Source organism: Ascidiella aspersa, chromosome 1 (assembly GCF_963924565.1).
Source record: "Ascidiella aspersa chromosome 1, kaAscAspe10.2, whole genome shotgun sequence".
Taxonomy (NCBI): domain Eukaryota; kingdom Metazoa; phylum Chordata; class Ascidiacea; order Phlebobranchia; family Ascidiidae; genus Ascidiella; species Ascidiella aspersa.
Window position 1 is genome coordinate 22,635,923 of NC_139447.1, and position 17,215 is coordinate 22,653,137.

Here is a 17,215-nt window from a genome sequence, read left to right on the forward strand (position 1 = left end):
CTAGCAAAATATACAAAAACCGCACACCCTGTCTAGTTTATACTGTTTTTATTTTAAAATGACATCTGACTTATGCCGAGTGTTTCAATTTTCGGTCTTTAAGTATCTAAAAAATGTCTTTGAAAAGTCTTTGAATGTCTTTGAATTTAATTCTTATAACTATGTGGCAACCCTGTTTATAAAATCCGCTGCAAAAAAATGTTAGATATACACCAGAAAGGGCTAGTTTTTATTGTAAATCCACCAGACAGGTGATGTTTCAGGCGAAGTGATGTTACAAACTTAAAATTTGATTATCACTTTTTTGCTTTAAAGCGCAGTTGCTAAAAGTTAGATCAAGTGTTCTAAATTGAAGTTTATTTCCCATGTATAAAACAAAATTTATACAATTCTGCACAATGAAACATATAGTAGCGAATAGTCTCTCTGCTGAAGCGATTTTATCTTAACATTTGCTCCAAGCAAAACATGAAGTCAAACTAAATCAGAATAGCTGTTTTTTGTTTTGCTGATTGCCTAAGTGCAATTGCTTCTGTTTAAGGTTAAACAACCACATGTTTTTTGTATATCTTTGAAATAATTTTCTTTAAATTTTTACTTAAAACTGTTTAGCAACGATGGTGTTATTTGTCAAAAATTAACAGGAAACAAATTTAATATAAACTGAAAATGTAGCAGTAAAAATAGTAAAGATATTTTTCTTAATGATGTGTTTTTCAGTCAACCAGTCATGTTTATGTTGTCAACAATACAATTTTTTGACTAATGGTTAAGCCTATACCTCAATTCTAATGGCATTCTTATAAACAGGTACAGTGGCTCACCACTGAATATCTGTTTTGCCATACAAAACTCCTTTGTTTTAATTCTCACATAGGTATTTTTGGGAAGCTTGCGTAGGTTTAACTGAGGTCACAACACCTAAAAGGTTAGAAACCACTGTGCTAAAATAGGGATAGAGCTAAAATAAACTTTGGAATAATGTCACACTATTTTAAGATTTTGGCCACTCATTAAAAGGGTACCTTAGGGTAGTGCTTGTCAACCTTTTTCGGAATGGAACACCCTTTTTATGTTTACTCAAAACTTATACACCTCAGTCCATGCAATACACCGAATCTGTAGTTATCCTAATCAAAATAAGGATAAGCAGGGCTGCAAGTATAGGAAATCCGTATCTTTATACAAATACAAAATTAATTTCATCAGTCATTTATTGCGAGCGTTGCTGTTGAATTTTTTCAGTCAGTTGTGCGAACCGAGGCAGTAGCCTTGTTTCTAGTGCTCCTCTCATCCGTATAAAAATCCTTGATAAAATTTATTTTTTGGTTTTAATTTCAACAAGAACAGAAAATCTTTGCTCGCAAAGTTATATCGTGGGCTTGCGAACAAGGATGGAAATTGCTTTTTCGTGTTAAGAAGCAATACCCATAATTCAGCACAATGTTGAACTGCCTTTTGAACCAAATCTGACCGTAGTATTATAAGTTAACTCTGAGTTAAGTAGCCCAAATTACTCTTCCAAATGCGGCCCACAGAACCAAAATATGTGGCCTGTGGCGTGCTTTGGTTTTTGACGCACCACAAAACATCAAGTCGGGAGCTTTCAAAATTGCCCCAGGGCATCATTGCAACCCTATTTTGCCCTAACTAGTGTGTTTTAAGTTAGATATCCATAAGTTACTATTTTGTGCTGGCAAACCCTAAACTTGTACACCGAGAACTGCAGATGCTTTCTTGACATTGTTTATGTTGAATAGCCACAAATCAAAGTAAAAAATGGGAATTACTGGTCAAACTGGTTGTAATGCGGTATATATCGTTCACCCCGGGACATTCCATCAAAGTAGTACACCCTTTAAAAAATATGGTACACCCTGGGGTGTACGATACATCCGGTTAAAAAGCACTGCCTTCGGCGGCCCTAAATCAACATCTACATACCACCTCGCACCTTTTCTGAAAAAAAAAGTTAATCAACTTTTACCCATATAATTTTGACAAACTTATCTTTACTATCATCTATGAAAAGTATTTTGAAATTAAATTTTTCTATAAGATAAGTTTGTCCACATGTTTTTCCCAAAGAAAGTCATACCCTTTTATGCTTTGTCTAGTACCAAAATTAAAAAGGGTTCAAATGAGTAGTTTTTCTGCACCATTTGGACAGAGCAGGGTTGAGATTTTGCACTCTCCCACTCACCAATGCAAAACTTACGAGCCCCACTAGCAGTGCATTCAATCAGAAAATAGATATTGTTACTTGACCTACTGAATCGCCCTTCAGGTTAATTAAAATTTTATTTCAATAACAAGCCAGCACATTTTTTTTTTCAATTACCTAACAAACTTGAGTAATAATTTTTACAAACGGCCACATGAGAAACCAAAAAAAGCAAAATATGTTTCTAAACTTTGTTTTAGAAGTTTGCCATGCTATGCACTGCACAGACATTAGCTTAATCTTATTTATGTGGTTTGTAGCAGGAAAAGTAGGTTTTAAAATATTGACTGGGGCTGGATTTTGTTGTACAACATTGCTGAAGCAACATTGATGCCCACTCTTAAGTTGCAGCTGAGTGAATATAAATTCAGGCTACGCTTCAAACATTTGTTATATTCCAAACTCCAACATTTAGTTACCTAATATGAGCATTTTTGATGAGGAGGTCCCCTCTGAACATGCTTAAATCAGTGTTTCCCAACCTTTTTTACACTAGTGCCCCCTTGGGCTCAATATTATTTCATATCGCCCCCCTCATCTTGTTTTACAGTAAAGTATTATATTGATCGTTGTCTAACATCATATTGTCTTCACTTTCGTTTCGATTAGCTAAAGGTAAAATAGTCAAAAAGTGTTTGAAATGAACTCCATGTCTAGTTGTTAAGGGGCATGGCTGGCCGAATCTGGCGGCAACCCCTGCTTTGAATATACAAACATTTGGCCGCGTATAAAACGGTGAAACGCAACAACTTAAGATAAGAAAGCCAATTATTACATAACAATGATCGGGAAACTACGGAGTTTGCCATAAGGTTAAAAGTTACCTACAATGCTGTTGTTACTATTTTTATGTGAACCTTTTACAAAATTTTGCCATCAGTACTTTCTTGTAACGCCCCCTTATGTGTGTTCAGCGCCCCCCAAATTAGAAAGAGACCCAAAACGCCCCCTTGTAAGTCGCCAACGCCCACAAAGGGGCGGTTCCGGCCCCGTTGGGAACCTCTGCTTTAGATAATGAAAAACACACAAAAAAATTGAATTTACATATAGTTTCAAAACATACTTAGGGGTTTACGCCCTCCTGTTTATATGGTAGTTCAGGAAAGTTTTAAACACTTTTGGTAAGCTAAACCTGTGCTACAGGAAATATTTTGCACATTTATTGATAACTTGATCAAATTTGATGGGATTTTGAATCCCTGTCAGACATTCAGGGCCTCAAAAATAGCTCTGCACACTTACGTTCGGTGCCTGTGGGTATCACCCACATTAGGGAAACCCTATGTTTGAGCATTGTTTTGAGAGGTGCGTTGTTGTGGTATGCATTTCTGGATTATGTACGGTGATTACAGGTACAAGGCATTGCCAACTAACAACAAACCAGTCAGTCCATAGCGTTGATTTCCCCAAATTTTTTTAGTGTTAGTAATTTGCTTTGCCTGTTTTGCCAGTCAACACGGTTACATGAATGTGGCTTAAAACCTTTACACATTGTCAAGTGTTATCAGGTTGAATGCTGAAAGCAGGTTTAAATCATGCCAGTTATTCACAGGGTCATTATTTAAAATTAATCACTTTAACTAGGACACTAATCTAAAAGTCTTTGGTTTCTAGCTATATGGTCTTTTATAGCAGGGCTGGGGAGCCGGAGCCGGAGCTGGAGCCCGGAGCCCGGAGCTAAGCATTTTCTCTGGAGCCAGAGCCGGAGCCGGAGCCATTGTTATTATTTTTGTGGAGCTGGAGCCGGAGCCGGAGCCGGAGCCATTTTTATTACTTTTGTGGAGCCGGAGCCGGAGCCCTTTTTATTATTTTTGTGGAGCTGGGGCCATTTTTCAGTTTGTGGTGCTAAAGCTAAGAAATTATATTTTGTTCCATCTCCAACGTTAGTTAGCCAAAAGCAATTTTTAAAACTTGCCATTGAATAATTGACTGGTGGCACCGGAGCTGGAGCCGGAGTCATTGGTGTGTGTTTGATGGCTCCGGAGCTGGAGCCGGAGCCAAAGGATTGAGTTTTACGACTCCGGAGCTGGAGCCGGAGCCATTTAATAATTGCCCGATGGCTCCGGAGCTGGAGCCGGAGCTAATGCTATTTTACGGTGGCTCCCCAGCTCTGTTTTATATAGTGGATCATGTAAAAGGATTTTATGATTAAGATTTGCTTTATGCTCAAATTATTAGCATTTCCAGGATGTTTTGACATTCTTAGCATTCCTGTCTCTGCCAATATAAACTTGTCATCACGGTTTTGTGTGCAGTCCCAAACTATTCACTAACACAACCTTTTGGCACATTCTTAATCTAATATGTTTGCTTATGCTCCAATGCTTGAAAAACGCATATATAAAAAAACTAGGTCCCTTACAGTGTGGCACAGACTAAAAATCCAATGTGCACAATTTGAAAAAAGCAATACATTTTTGTTATACATTAATATTTGAAAAATGTTCAATTCCTTTTTTTTGCCTTAGCAACTGTAATTTGTTTTGTTTGTTTATTTAGCATGGCAGATATACCTTTAATATGCTCTGATATGTCATAGTAAGGGGTATTAAGCAAAGTTTCTGTGGCTCTAATTATGCAATCATTTTCTATTCACCATTAAACTGGGAGATTAGAAAATAAGGTAACTAGGAAAAAAATCCATTTCTATTGGTAAAATCCTGCTGACTATTTTGATGGTTAAATGCCAGACTATTCTTAATGAGAGGTTGGCAATTAAGCTTACCTTCATTTATTTAGTAACAATATCTGCATTGAGTAAACTGTTCATATACAGTAAAAAAAACTTTTGTATTTTCACAGTGAAAGATAGTTTGTAACCCGATTTTATGATTAAAAATGGATGAGGAGTATGATTTCATTTTGCTGGGTACCGGCCTTACTGAATGTATCTTGAGTGGTCTTTTTTCTGTAGCAAAGAAGAAAGTCCTGCATATGGATAGAAATGGCTACTATGGTGGAGCAACTGCTTCAATGAACCCTCTGAATTCACTGTACAAAAAATTCAACAGAAAAGATATGCCAAGTGAAGAAAGGATGGGTAGAGGTAAAGATTGGAATGTTGATCTAATTCCAAAATTTCTGTTAGCAAGTGGTCAACTGGTGCAACTCCTAATTAAAACTAAGGTCACTAACTATTTAGAATTTAAATCGGTGGAGGGCAATTATGTTTTCAGAGATGGCAAGCTTACTAAACTTCCAAGCACTCAAACTGAGGCATTGCGTTTTGGTATGATGGGCATTTTGGAAAAGAATAGATTTAAAAAGTTTATGGAATGTGTTGGAAACTTCAAACCAGATGATAGTGAAACTCACAAGCGAATCAACCCTAGGATGTCAATGAAAGAAGTTTATGCTGATTTTGCGCTAAGCAAGACATCCACTGATGTAATTGGCCATTCAATTGCTTTGTACCAAACTGATGATTATATTGAAGAGCCATGTCCTCCTGCAATTAGCAAAATCCAACTTTATTTTAAATCAATGGCAATGTATGGAAAAAGCCCCTACTTGTATCCACTATATGGTCTTGGTGAACTTCCACAAAGTTTTTCCCGTTTGAGTGCCATTCATGGAGGCACTTACATGTTAAGCAAACCTGTTGAATATGTTGAAAGCAAAAATGGATTGGTTTATGTAAAATCAACTGAAGAAAATCCAGTGGTATGTAAAAAATTAATAGCTGATCCTTCATACTTTCCTGATAAAGTAAAGAAAGTTGGCCAAGTGATTCGAGCTATTTGCATCTTGTCACATCCAATTGCTGACACTAATGACAGTCTCTCTTGTCAAATTATCATTCCCCAAAATCAAGTTGGTAGACACCATGACATCTACATCAGCTTGGTATCATATGCCCATTGTGTGGCAGCTAAAGGCAAATACTTGGCTATTGTGAGTACAACAGTTGAAACAAAGGTTCCTGAGAATGAAATTGAACCAGGTTTAAAGCTACTGGGTGTAATTGATGAAAAGTTTGTTGATATTGCTGATATTCATGAACCTCTTACTGATGGCCGTGAAGATAACATCTTCATTTCTAAAAGTTATGATGCTTCCTCACACTTTGAGACAACTTGTGCAGACATCTTGGATATATATGAAAGAGCTATGGGAGGTCCATATGAGTTTACTGACCCAACCAAACTAGAAAATGTGCAATAACATAAAAAGTACAATATATGTACATAAACAAATAATGTTGCTTTCAAAACTAATTTCAACAACATATCATGTTAAGTGTGTTGTAACGTCATTTTGCAAATTAACTGCAATGCTAAGAATTTCTTTGAAAGTATATTTGATGTTTATTGAAACCCGTTAATAAAATTTTACATTTAATTTGACAGAAAAATGAAAATCCTGATTCTATATTCCTGTTTACCAAAATTAATTTGTTTTCAGACTGAGTCTTTATTATTTTCTGATCATTTTTGTCATCAAGACCTTTATAATTGTACAGACTGTTGTGGGCAAGTTTTTTTTTTATTTTAAGATATGTTGAATCCATTTAATTAGCTTTACAATGTAAAATAGGCTGACGTACCTACATACTGCTGCACCTCCATATGTATAGTTACATTCACATTTTGGTGGCAAATCAGCCATATACACTTTTATTTTGTTCCTTGCATGCTATTTCAAAATAACTAGGCTATGCAGCTAAATCACGGTTAAAGTTGGCGATACTAAATGAAGTAACAAAATAAATAAAATTTGAGTTCAATATTTTCTAAACTAATTTAGTAAGTGATACTCTGGGGTTATAAGGCTATTTTGTAAATGCTCTGTGTAGGTGTAGTGTTTGCTTTTGTTCCAGTCAATCTTATTTTTTTAAACACATTTCCTTGATGTCCTAACCATTATATTCATTCAATTTGCCCATAAAACACATGTATTTTAAAGTTCACGCTGTGCTTCAATCGGTTATGAAAATAAACGTAAATTCAATTATTCTGTTTTGTTGACGTGTAGTTTTGTAATTTTAAAGTTCCCAAATACATTAAATCAGTCGGGTTTAACTACAACAAAAAGTAAACCGAAGTATACACATAGTTCATTATTGATGAATGCGAAAGGACCTCTCCATGAAAGGCGACTAGCTTGCAACGTGATAATGCGATTACGAGCTAGTCAGTTTACAAAATCTGCAATTTCTAGGCAAAATCGAAATATTTAGCATTTTTTGAGAAAAAAGATACCACCACTCTACGACGATCGATATTTTAGAGGTATTAAAACATTATTATTGGGGAGTCGAAACGGAACTTTATGAACCGGTTTTGGGTCCATTTTTCGAACCTGAACCGCTTTTGTAAGAATTTAAGTAGCTGAACCGAATAATTTGAAAGAACATGAACCTTAACCGAATCCGAACCTGTATACAAAAGCGGTTGACTCCAGCATGACGTCACAACTTGTATTTTACAGAGTCAAGTTACGCCATGTTTAAAATTTTATGAAAATAATTAAATATTGATAAAAACAACGTTGACTTTTTTTTAGATATTTCAATATTGAGTTGCCGTTTTTTAATACGTCACGTAACTTAGATTAAATGACTTAGGCCTACAATTCAAAGATTATTTAGTCGCTACATTTCTTGACTCTAACTTTTAGATCTAACGCAACTTATATTGTATCCGAACGGGAACTTAATGTGTGAGTACGAGGTCACGTATAAGATGGGACGGGACTCCTCTAAGTACAATCTCAAGGCGATATATTCTTCAACGTGGTTCTTGTCTCCGAGCATAGACGGAAGGTGAGACGTCTGTCTTGCAAAAATGTCTCCTTCAGAGTTGTTAAGCCTCAAAGCGTGGATAGTTGATATACACAAATTGTCTATTAAACTGATATGACGAAATTCTTCTGCTCTTGCGGTCTCGAAGTAATCGAAAGTTGTTCTTACAACGCGGGCTTCAAACGATCTGTTTTGAAGTCGTATTTGTTGAATGCTTGGTGCACGGATTCGTGCATAGAGATCAATGAATGGATGAATTTGCCTGGAATCAGTTTGTCGGTTGTAAAATGTTCTTTGTCTTGAAGTTTCTCTGGTTCTTCTTCTTTGGCGTCGACTATAAGATTCTAGACTATCAGGATAATAATCTGAATCTGATTGGATTCTTCTGTCTTCTGGTGAACTTTCCCGAGACTTAGCTTGAGCACTTGGTATGGGCGTTGGTCTTTTCACTCGTCCAAATGTCGAGCTTGATGGCCAATCACTACCCAAATCTACAAATGGGTTGAGAGTCCTTTTTGCTGAATGCGCTGATGAATCTTCTGACGAAGGGCTAACAGCGTCCCATTCGTCTAACTGTTCGTTTTCTATTGAACTTTGTGGACTGTAACCTGAACTAGATTTAACAGCAGAACAACTTGTAAATTAATCCTGATTACTGGACATTTTTATTTAGTGAGCAATCCTTTTTATGCACAAAATTCAGAAGAGAAATTTTCTGTGCGAGAAAAAGATTATGACGCAGCAATGACACGGCCAATTGTTATATTATTTAATAGTAACCATGTCACACGGGTGTTGGCTTATCGCCTTTCTTCCTCAACATATCTTCTACAAGGAAGTTAGAATTTGTCCATATTAGTACACGAAAACGGCTTCTCTAACTGTAAACACAATTTCGAATCACTGTTTTGAGATGTGGCTACTGTGCCAATTCTCAAAGCGGCGATTTGAGGTCGCACATTCGAGGACAATATAAGGAAGGATGTGTGTTAATTTTGCTATTCGTCATCTGTGAACAAGTGGCCGAACTGTTTCGCAAGGCACTGGCAATTTACCGGAAGTTTTCACTTAAAACGCACACAGTAGCAATTCGTCAACATTGCATTTTCGAGTTTAGACACATAAAGCTTTTTGATAAATAGATATATTATTACAATTTTGATAAATATACAACAGGATGTTTTTGGTAAGGATGCATTATGACAATTTTGATAAATAGACAAGGAATAATAAGGGGCGCATGTTTTTGTTATTCGTTAATTACTTAAAAACGATTAATTAAACATCTAAAAATGGCCACTGCCACCACAAATGAACCGGTTTTGAAATAACGATGGTCGAACCGGAGCTCAAACGGAACTTTTAAATTGCTCAAAACCGAACCTTAACCGGAAAAATCAAACGGTTCGACTCCCTGATTTATTATTCGCCATATAATACAAGATAAAAACGTTTCCTAACCGTTTAACCAGCAAATTTAGGTAGAACTTGACCACACCTTTCCAGCGATGCTACGTACGCTTTTTCCCACTGTTATGGGCAAAACTTTAAATCGACCATAACCGATATTAATTTTCTAAACCGATCGCGATAATCCTCACATGCTCGTTTATTCAAGTTTGAATTGGACGAAATTTCTACACGGCACTTTAGTTTACCTGGCCAAAACATGTTATTAAAGTTAAAAAAAAATACATATACATATTGAAATTTGTGCAGTATCTTGATTTTTTCTTCCACCATCCGACCAAAACAAGAATAAATTACACTGGTCTACAAAAAAAAAATTTTAGTCCGGTTTTGATTTTGTCAACTGATTCAAACTAATTTTGGGTCGGCGAATCCGAATATTAAGTCAGATTTGCTCTATCACGTCAGGTTTTTTAGTAATGGACACTTTTAATTTTACAATCCAACATTATGGTTTGACTACTTAATAGGTTTGCGTAAGTGTTAAAGCTCTCTAAATGCTTGTCATTTTCGTCTTGGAAAAAAATACGACAAAATTTAACCAGATTAGAGCACTCCTACCATAAATTTCGAAGGTTGCTATTTCTGTAGACGAGAGCCGACGGTAAATGCTACACCAAGTGTGGACTTTCAAGCTTTAGGCATTAATTTGGACCCTTTGTTGCAGTCTGCAGAAATAGTTGCCTTAAAGATTGCCAGAAAAACGTTTTTTTGTATTCAGATAGGCCTACCAAAACATTTTGCAGGAAAGAAAGAATAAATGCTTTTTTAATTTTTTTTCATAAGTTGTTTTGTTATATTGCCATGATGCAATTCTGAGGAAAGGAGGCTTTTATCGACCGATCACAACGCAGTTTTAAGTGTGTCTTACTTCACAACCAATTGGGCTCCATTCCTATTGCACTCTCAATTACTCTAAAATAAAATCAAGCTTGCTTTAAACAAATTAAACTATGAGCAATATGGTTGGCAAATCTGTGTCGACATGGACACATGAAGTATTCCTGCTTTTTTGTCTTTGGGATTTTCTTTTGCCCTCTTGGGATTTTCTTTTTGCTATTAGGATCCAAACAGAAACGTTGGACTTAAAATGTGTGTTCCTCTTGAAAGAGATAGTTTAACCCGATATTAGCCATGAACTACTGATGACAGCAGAAAAGATCATTCTTCCACCTTGGCATATTAAACTTGGGCTCATTAAGCAATATGTTAAAGCTCTTAACTTTCATGGAGAATGCTGCAAATCAGAGTTGTAAACAAGTCATTTTAAATTGACTTAAGTCCCAGTCAAGTCATTTGTAAAACAACTTAAGTCCAAGTCAAGTGTTTTTTAATAAATAACAAGTCAAGTCCCAGTCCAAGTCATCAGTTGCGCAAGTCAAGTCCCAGTCAAGTCATAATTAGAGCAAGTCAACTTCAAGTCATGTCCTTGTTAAAAAATAAAATTTTAAACTATTAAAATTTTTAAATTTCTATGATTATGAGCAATAACTGAACTAAAAAATAAGAAAAAATGTAACATATAGCAAGCAATTTGTTTTATGTGCTAAATTTTGGATAAATAGCTCAATTTTATAAAAAATACTTGAAAAAAAAACGCTTCATTTTAACCCAAGTCATTTGTCCAAATGACTTAAGTCAAGTCAAGTCATTTGTCCAAAAGACTTAAGTCAAGTCAAGTCGTTTGAAAACAGTGACTTAAGTGCACTTAAGTCAAGTCATTGAAAGATGCACACACGCATCTTTCATTGAATACACCTTTAGGGGTGTCAGATAATTTATCCACCAACAATACCTAGTTTTAAAATATCCACCATATGGTATACCGTATTTACAATTTCCAGTTGGCGGACATATCAGTTTTAAAAGTTTGGTACTGCGCATGCGCACGTTGGACTCAGGGCTAGGGTAATTTTACGTGCCCTCACTCGAGTACCGAGTCTTATTATCCGGACTCCAGAGTATAACATGTTAGTAAAATGAAATCAGATACACGTGTTTTCCTAATCGTCGAACGATGAACCGTTTGGGACCAGGCGAATACGCTTATAAAGGTCTGGGCAACTGTAAAATTATCTCTGTTTTGTTATGTTCAAACAAAATATAAGATTCGGAAACAAGCCCATTAAAACTGTGGAATATTTTTTATGGCTTTTACGCATAAAGTCATTTGAATAAAAAAATAGGGCGATGCTGCAATCAAGCATCGTTATTTGCGTTAAGAGGCTAATAATAATATAACGTGTGTTACATCGTATTTGCCAGTAATTACCGATTTCTATGAGACATTGGTGCTGTAACCGTTATGAACTAACTTTCTGATACATATTCTGATGCGGTCTTTTTTTTTGGCCTGACTGTCGTGGTGTAAGTTGTATTGCTGTTTTTTTTGTGTAAAAGGAAGTATTTGTTACTCGGAAGATTATTCTTGGTGAGCTGCGTGTGTATAATGTGGATTTGCAGCTCTGGTAATATGTCTATTTGCAAATAATATGTCAATAGGTAAAGTAACGTTTGCTAAATTTACTGCGATGACACAAGTAATCAGTTCGCCCAGCATTATGGCTATTTATGTACACTGTTAATAATATTGGGTACTTCATTCAGAAAGTTTTGGGTAGTGCAACATTTTACCCCGAAACAGGGCGAAAAAAATTGGGTACCCTTAAAACCTACCCAAGTAGAATTGGGTAGCGTGTATTTCATAAGAAATTTCCTTTTTTTGTTGGGTAAAAAAACATGCTACCCAATTGAAGAAAAATATTTTTTTGGGTAATAAGATTTCATACCCAAATATTCATGGTACGTTTCTACCCAAAACAGGAAAATTGGGTACTAATTGCAAGTACCCAATTCCTTTTATCAGAATTGGGTAATCGTACCACCCAAAAAAATTATGTCTGAGCTTTAATACCCAAAACGCATGTACCCATAATCGGTGAATTGGGTAAAGGCAACAGATACCTAATTTACAAATTGGGTACTCTTGACTTTCCGAACACAGTGATTTCAGCGTTGCATAAAACAAGACTCCAAAGTAATTCTTTAAACGTTCTGTTTAGTTTATTTACACAATCAAGTCAACTTAAATGCACAAAAATCGGTGAATTGGGTGAAGTTAACAAATACCTAATTAACAAATTGGGTACTCTTGACTTCCTAAAAGCAGTGGTTTCAGCTTTGCATAAACAAGACTTAAAAGTAATTCTTAAAACGTTTTGTTTAGTTTATTTGCAAAATCAAGTGAACTTAAATACACAAAAATTTGTGAATTGGGTAAAGCTAACAAATACCTAATTAACAAATTGGGTACTTACGACTTCCTAAAAATTAAATACACACAAGCAGACTGTTTCAAGGATTCTAACCTAAATTTTGGACAAACAAATTCCTCAAATGAACCAAATGGGGATACTATACATCAAGGGCGAGGAAAAAAATAATGGTTATTTCATTCAGTTTGGGTAGTGCATGAGTTTACCCCGAAAAACGGCAAAATAATTTGGGTACCCTAAAAAACAACCCAAGTAGAATTACTCAATATAATTTTGATTTTTTCTTGGGTAAAAAAACATGCTACCCAATTAAAGAAAAATATATTATTGGGTAGTAGGATTTTATACCCAAATTCAGAGCCGAGATTTGTACCCGAAATAAATAAATTGGGTATAGTCAACATGTACCCAAATAATATCGGTAGAATGTTGGGTAAGGAATGTTCACATAATTGGGTTTGGGAACTTTGGGTATTCATAGATTTAACCCAAAACAAACTTGGGTAAAGTTTAGCACCGGGTATAAAAAACAAATTAATGGATCATACATTTTATTGTTCATCGTAATGATCAACACAAAACTTGTTCGATAGTGGTTATGTTAGAAATATAACTAGTTATGACAGTGATTAATGCGACTGTTTTAAGATGAAAAATCGGCGGACCATAACATCCTATTTCACTTATTAATCTATTAGGCATACTGTTATGAGTTAGTTCAGCAGCTTAGAGCCTAACATACATTAAATACTCCAGTTTGTTATAACGCTTATTAGGTGTAGGCCTACAAATATTTAAATAACGGCAAATTGGTGCGTCGATTTTAAATTTTGAAAGGCGGCGCGAGACGTCACACTCCGTTAAGCGAGAGGCATTCTTTCGCCAAGCGCGCGTCTAAAAACGCCTTTGTCTCGCCAAGCGCGCGTCTAAAAGTTAGTTTGCGAACCACATAAGTTATGTGTATGTGAGAAGTGTGACAAACATCAGCCAGTTGCGGTTATCGTGTTCTCAACTTTAAAAAGATTAGGATAAAAAAGAAAAGGAAGGTGGATATGTCTAGGTCAAGCCATTTATGGTAAGTTAAAACATTACTGTTTTTTATTTAATTTATATGTCAACACTTTTGTTGAAAAAGAAACAAGAAAATATACCCCACTGATATTTACTACTTTACCTTTTTTGGTGATATTATTGTTGGACCCAGTCAAGTTCACACCAAAAACTTGTAGGTTAAGCAATGTTAATAAATAATTAATATAATACTATTTGACCCACCCTTATCCAAATAAAAAGACAATTTCTCCTTTGTTAAATCATTTATTTTAGTTTTTATTTTCATCTTTCAGCAATCCCAAACTGCAAAAAATGAAGTTGTCTCAGTGGATAAGAGTTACAAAAAGCCATTAGAGGTACAAAATTAATATTTGCAATATTTTGCTATTTTATATGGTAATAATTGTCAATGTTGTTTTTAGATATTACCTTTATTTGTACAAGTGTGCTTTATATAGTAAAATTCTTTACATGAGGCAATTTTGTTTACCTAAATAGTTTTGTAACATTAACTATTGCACTTATTGGAACTATAGGTTACTGATAAACCAAATTCCATTAGTATCGGTACTTCTCATCATATTAATTTATGCACTTTGCCATGTTTTTCGATCCACTGTAGTGTTTTCTAATTTGAAGTTAAATTTCTGAGAAAATTTTACATTAAAAATCACTAAAGAGTCTTTCCTGTAAATGCACTTATAAATTTGTTTTGCTCATTTTAATATAGTAATGACGTAATTTGGTATTGGATCAGATCCCGGTACATTTTGCCTAAATTTTTTGTATTAGACATTCCTAATTTTAAGTATAAAAACACAAATATGCATGTAGTAAGTGATATTATTTTAAAGTATAGGCACATACAGACTACGGCACTATAATTTCTTTTTAACTTCATGTGTTTTTTTACAGACAAGCAAGGATTATTATCAGCAGTGTCCACTATGCTTAACAACGGACCGTATCTGGTCAGGTGAAGGAAATTAACCAAACGCCATTGAAAAACAAAGAACTATTCTTCTGGTAAGAAATATGTTTATAGCTCCTGTTAAGTGATAATATACAATAAAATAACTCCAAACAATAAAGACTAATGTTGCCTAAAATTGATACTGTTAACATTACTTATTTTATAATTCATATATGTTTAGATTAGTAGAATATATTTGTCTGATGGCTTTTGAGAAGGATCGCAAAACTTAGTTTGCATTAAGTGAATGACATATTTTGTTTTTGTAGAAAAAGACAACCACATATCATGTTACAAGGGCTGTCCAGGACTCCCAAATAACCATTCATAGCAGTGTTTGTCAGTGCAGAAAAAAAACTACTGTTGTAAAAATCTAACCCCACTTATACCATTGTGTGTTTAATATGAGTGATGTCCCCACATGTACGTTTAGCCCTTCATTTTTTATAGTCTTTTTGGTGAAACGTTCTTAAATGTTAGTGATACGTTGATTATAATTATTGTTTGCAAAATAATGCTATTTTCATTGTAATTTTAAAGTATTTTTCCTTATGTTGTTTTTTCTTTTGTATTTTTATTTGTCAAGTTCCATTTGTTACAACAGTGTTCTTTCTAATACACTTTCTTATTTACTTCTTAGAAATTGTGGTGAACGCAAAATTATTTGGGTGAATTCTTTTTCTACCCAACAATGTTGAATTTCTCGACAAATGTACCTTGAATATTATGTATGGCACGAACTAAAATTACCCAATATAGCATTTGGGTGAAACAAAGCGATACCAAAAAATATTTATTGGGAATCCCCACGAGCGTACCCAGAAAAGTAAAGTGTGTACAACCTAATATTACCTAAGAATACCATTTGGGTGGAACAATGCGATACCCAAAAATATTTATTGGGAAACCCCACGAGCGTACCCAGGAAATTAAATTAGGTACAGGCTTATGTTACCCATGTAATTTAGGTAAAATAATGTGATACCCAATAATTTAGATTAGGTAGATATCAGTGGTACCCAAGGTATTTTGGGTATTAATTACCCAAAAATATTTATTGGGAATCCCCACGAGCGTACCCTGTTTGACAAAAAAGTACCCAATGATTTTGGGTATTGAATACCCAATTTTGCTAACAGTGTAGTACTAGACGAAATACACGGCGTTGCCCAGGTTAAATAGAATATTTACCTATTATTTTAACTGGTTAAAAATCAATTACACCACAATAATCACAATAATGTACGAAGTCTACCTGAATTTTGTCTGGTTAAACAAAATGAAACAATCCAACATACTGGGGGCTCTTTATCACTATTGCACATTACTTTGTTACATGTTAAACTGCTGGCCTCATGTTATAGCCCATGATTATGGAAGATAAATGCGGTACCGTTAATAAGAATATACCCAAAAAGTAATGTTACAAATAGCGTAAGAACTTCGTAAAAGGCATAAATGCAAACATATTTTTGTATTGTCATAACAAATTTGCTTATGACTAAACGTTTGCACTGCGTGTCACTAAATAGAAATTTCAAATCATGTGATGCGTTTCAAATCATGTCATATCGTGTGTCTAACAAAAAAGATTAACCTAATGCTTCGCCACAATCACAGTAACACTCCAGCCTGTGTGAAAGGGACATTAATGGAATGGCGTGTTTAATTACAATTATGTGACTTATCTGCGTGGCTTTAAGTATCTAATTCTTTTTCTCCGTAAATTCCCATAAATTTTAGCATTTGGTTAAAACAGTCTAAAAATGAAAAATGAACGTATACAAAGAAGTTTTGTGTCTGAAATAGGTCGGCGGTCGCTAAAGGAAAGGCGCGAACGGGCTCTGACTATTTAATTACTAGTCACGTGTTACCAGCATTGTATAACCTTCTTCCTGAAGGCGCATGTTATAGCCGATAATTTTCAAAAATATATTTAATATCAAACATAATTGCAACGTTGTGTGTTTTTTAAAACGGAGTTACTAAACACACAACCTTGGCCAAACACGTCTCGTGTATTTGTACGTAGCGATAACCCGTGACATATGTCGATCAAAATTACTAACAAACGTAAAAAAGTCGTAGCACCAAATGTTCAAATTGCGCGAAATTCAAGCAAACAAGTAATCCCGGTACGATGGTAGGTACCATACTTCATCCAAACGAAAAAAATTTGCTTAGTGTTCAAACCGCTGCAACAAACGCGATACTTTAAAAAGTGAAAATTGCTAAACCTTTGCACTAAACGGCAGATTAAGCTGCGTCCAACGTCAGACAAACCCATAACCCGTTGAAAAAAGGTTTTGTGCATTTATGTTATGGGTTTTTTTTACAACAAAATATGTAGCGATATTTATCGATCCAGAATTGCAAACAAACGCCTTAAAAATAAAAGTTGTTCACCCGTGACCGGTTTGCGACGGCGCTCGCTTTAGATGCGAGCCTTTCTCCCATAGAAAGAAACAAATTTTTTT

The 17,215-nt window shown here is 35.0% G+C and overlaps 1 protein-coding gene and 1 long non-coding RNA gene across 2 annotated transcripts; both read left to right on the forward strand.

Annotated features, from left to right (window-relative positions):
- Positions 1-5,030: 5,030 nt before the first annotated feature.
- Positions 5,031-7,177, forward strand: LOC146168308 (rab GDP dissociation inhibitor alpha-like). The gene has a single exon (XM_083386244.1). It carries the CDS (start codon positions 5,063-5,065, stop codon positions 6,386-6,388), a length of 1,326 nt encoding a protein of 441 aa, XP_083242370.1. The 5' UTR covers positions 5,031-5,062; the 3' UTR covers positions 6,389-7,177.
- Positions 7,178-13,484: 6,307 nt separating this feature from the next.
- LOC146168309 (uncharacterized) lies at positions 13,485-15,853 on the forward strand. The gene is made up of 4 exons (XR_014498752.1): positions 13,485-13,787; positions 14,059-14,121; positions 14,681-14,791; positions 15,008-15,853. It is a non-coding gene; the product is annotated as an uncharacterized LOC146168309 (long non-coding RNA).
- Positions 15,854-17,215: the final 1,362 nt, after the last annotated feature.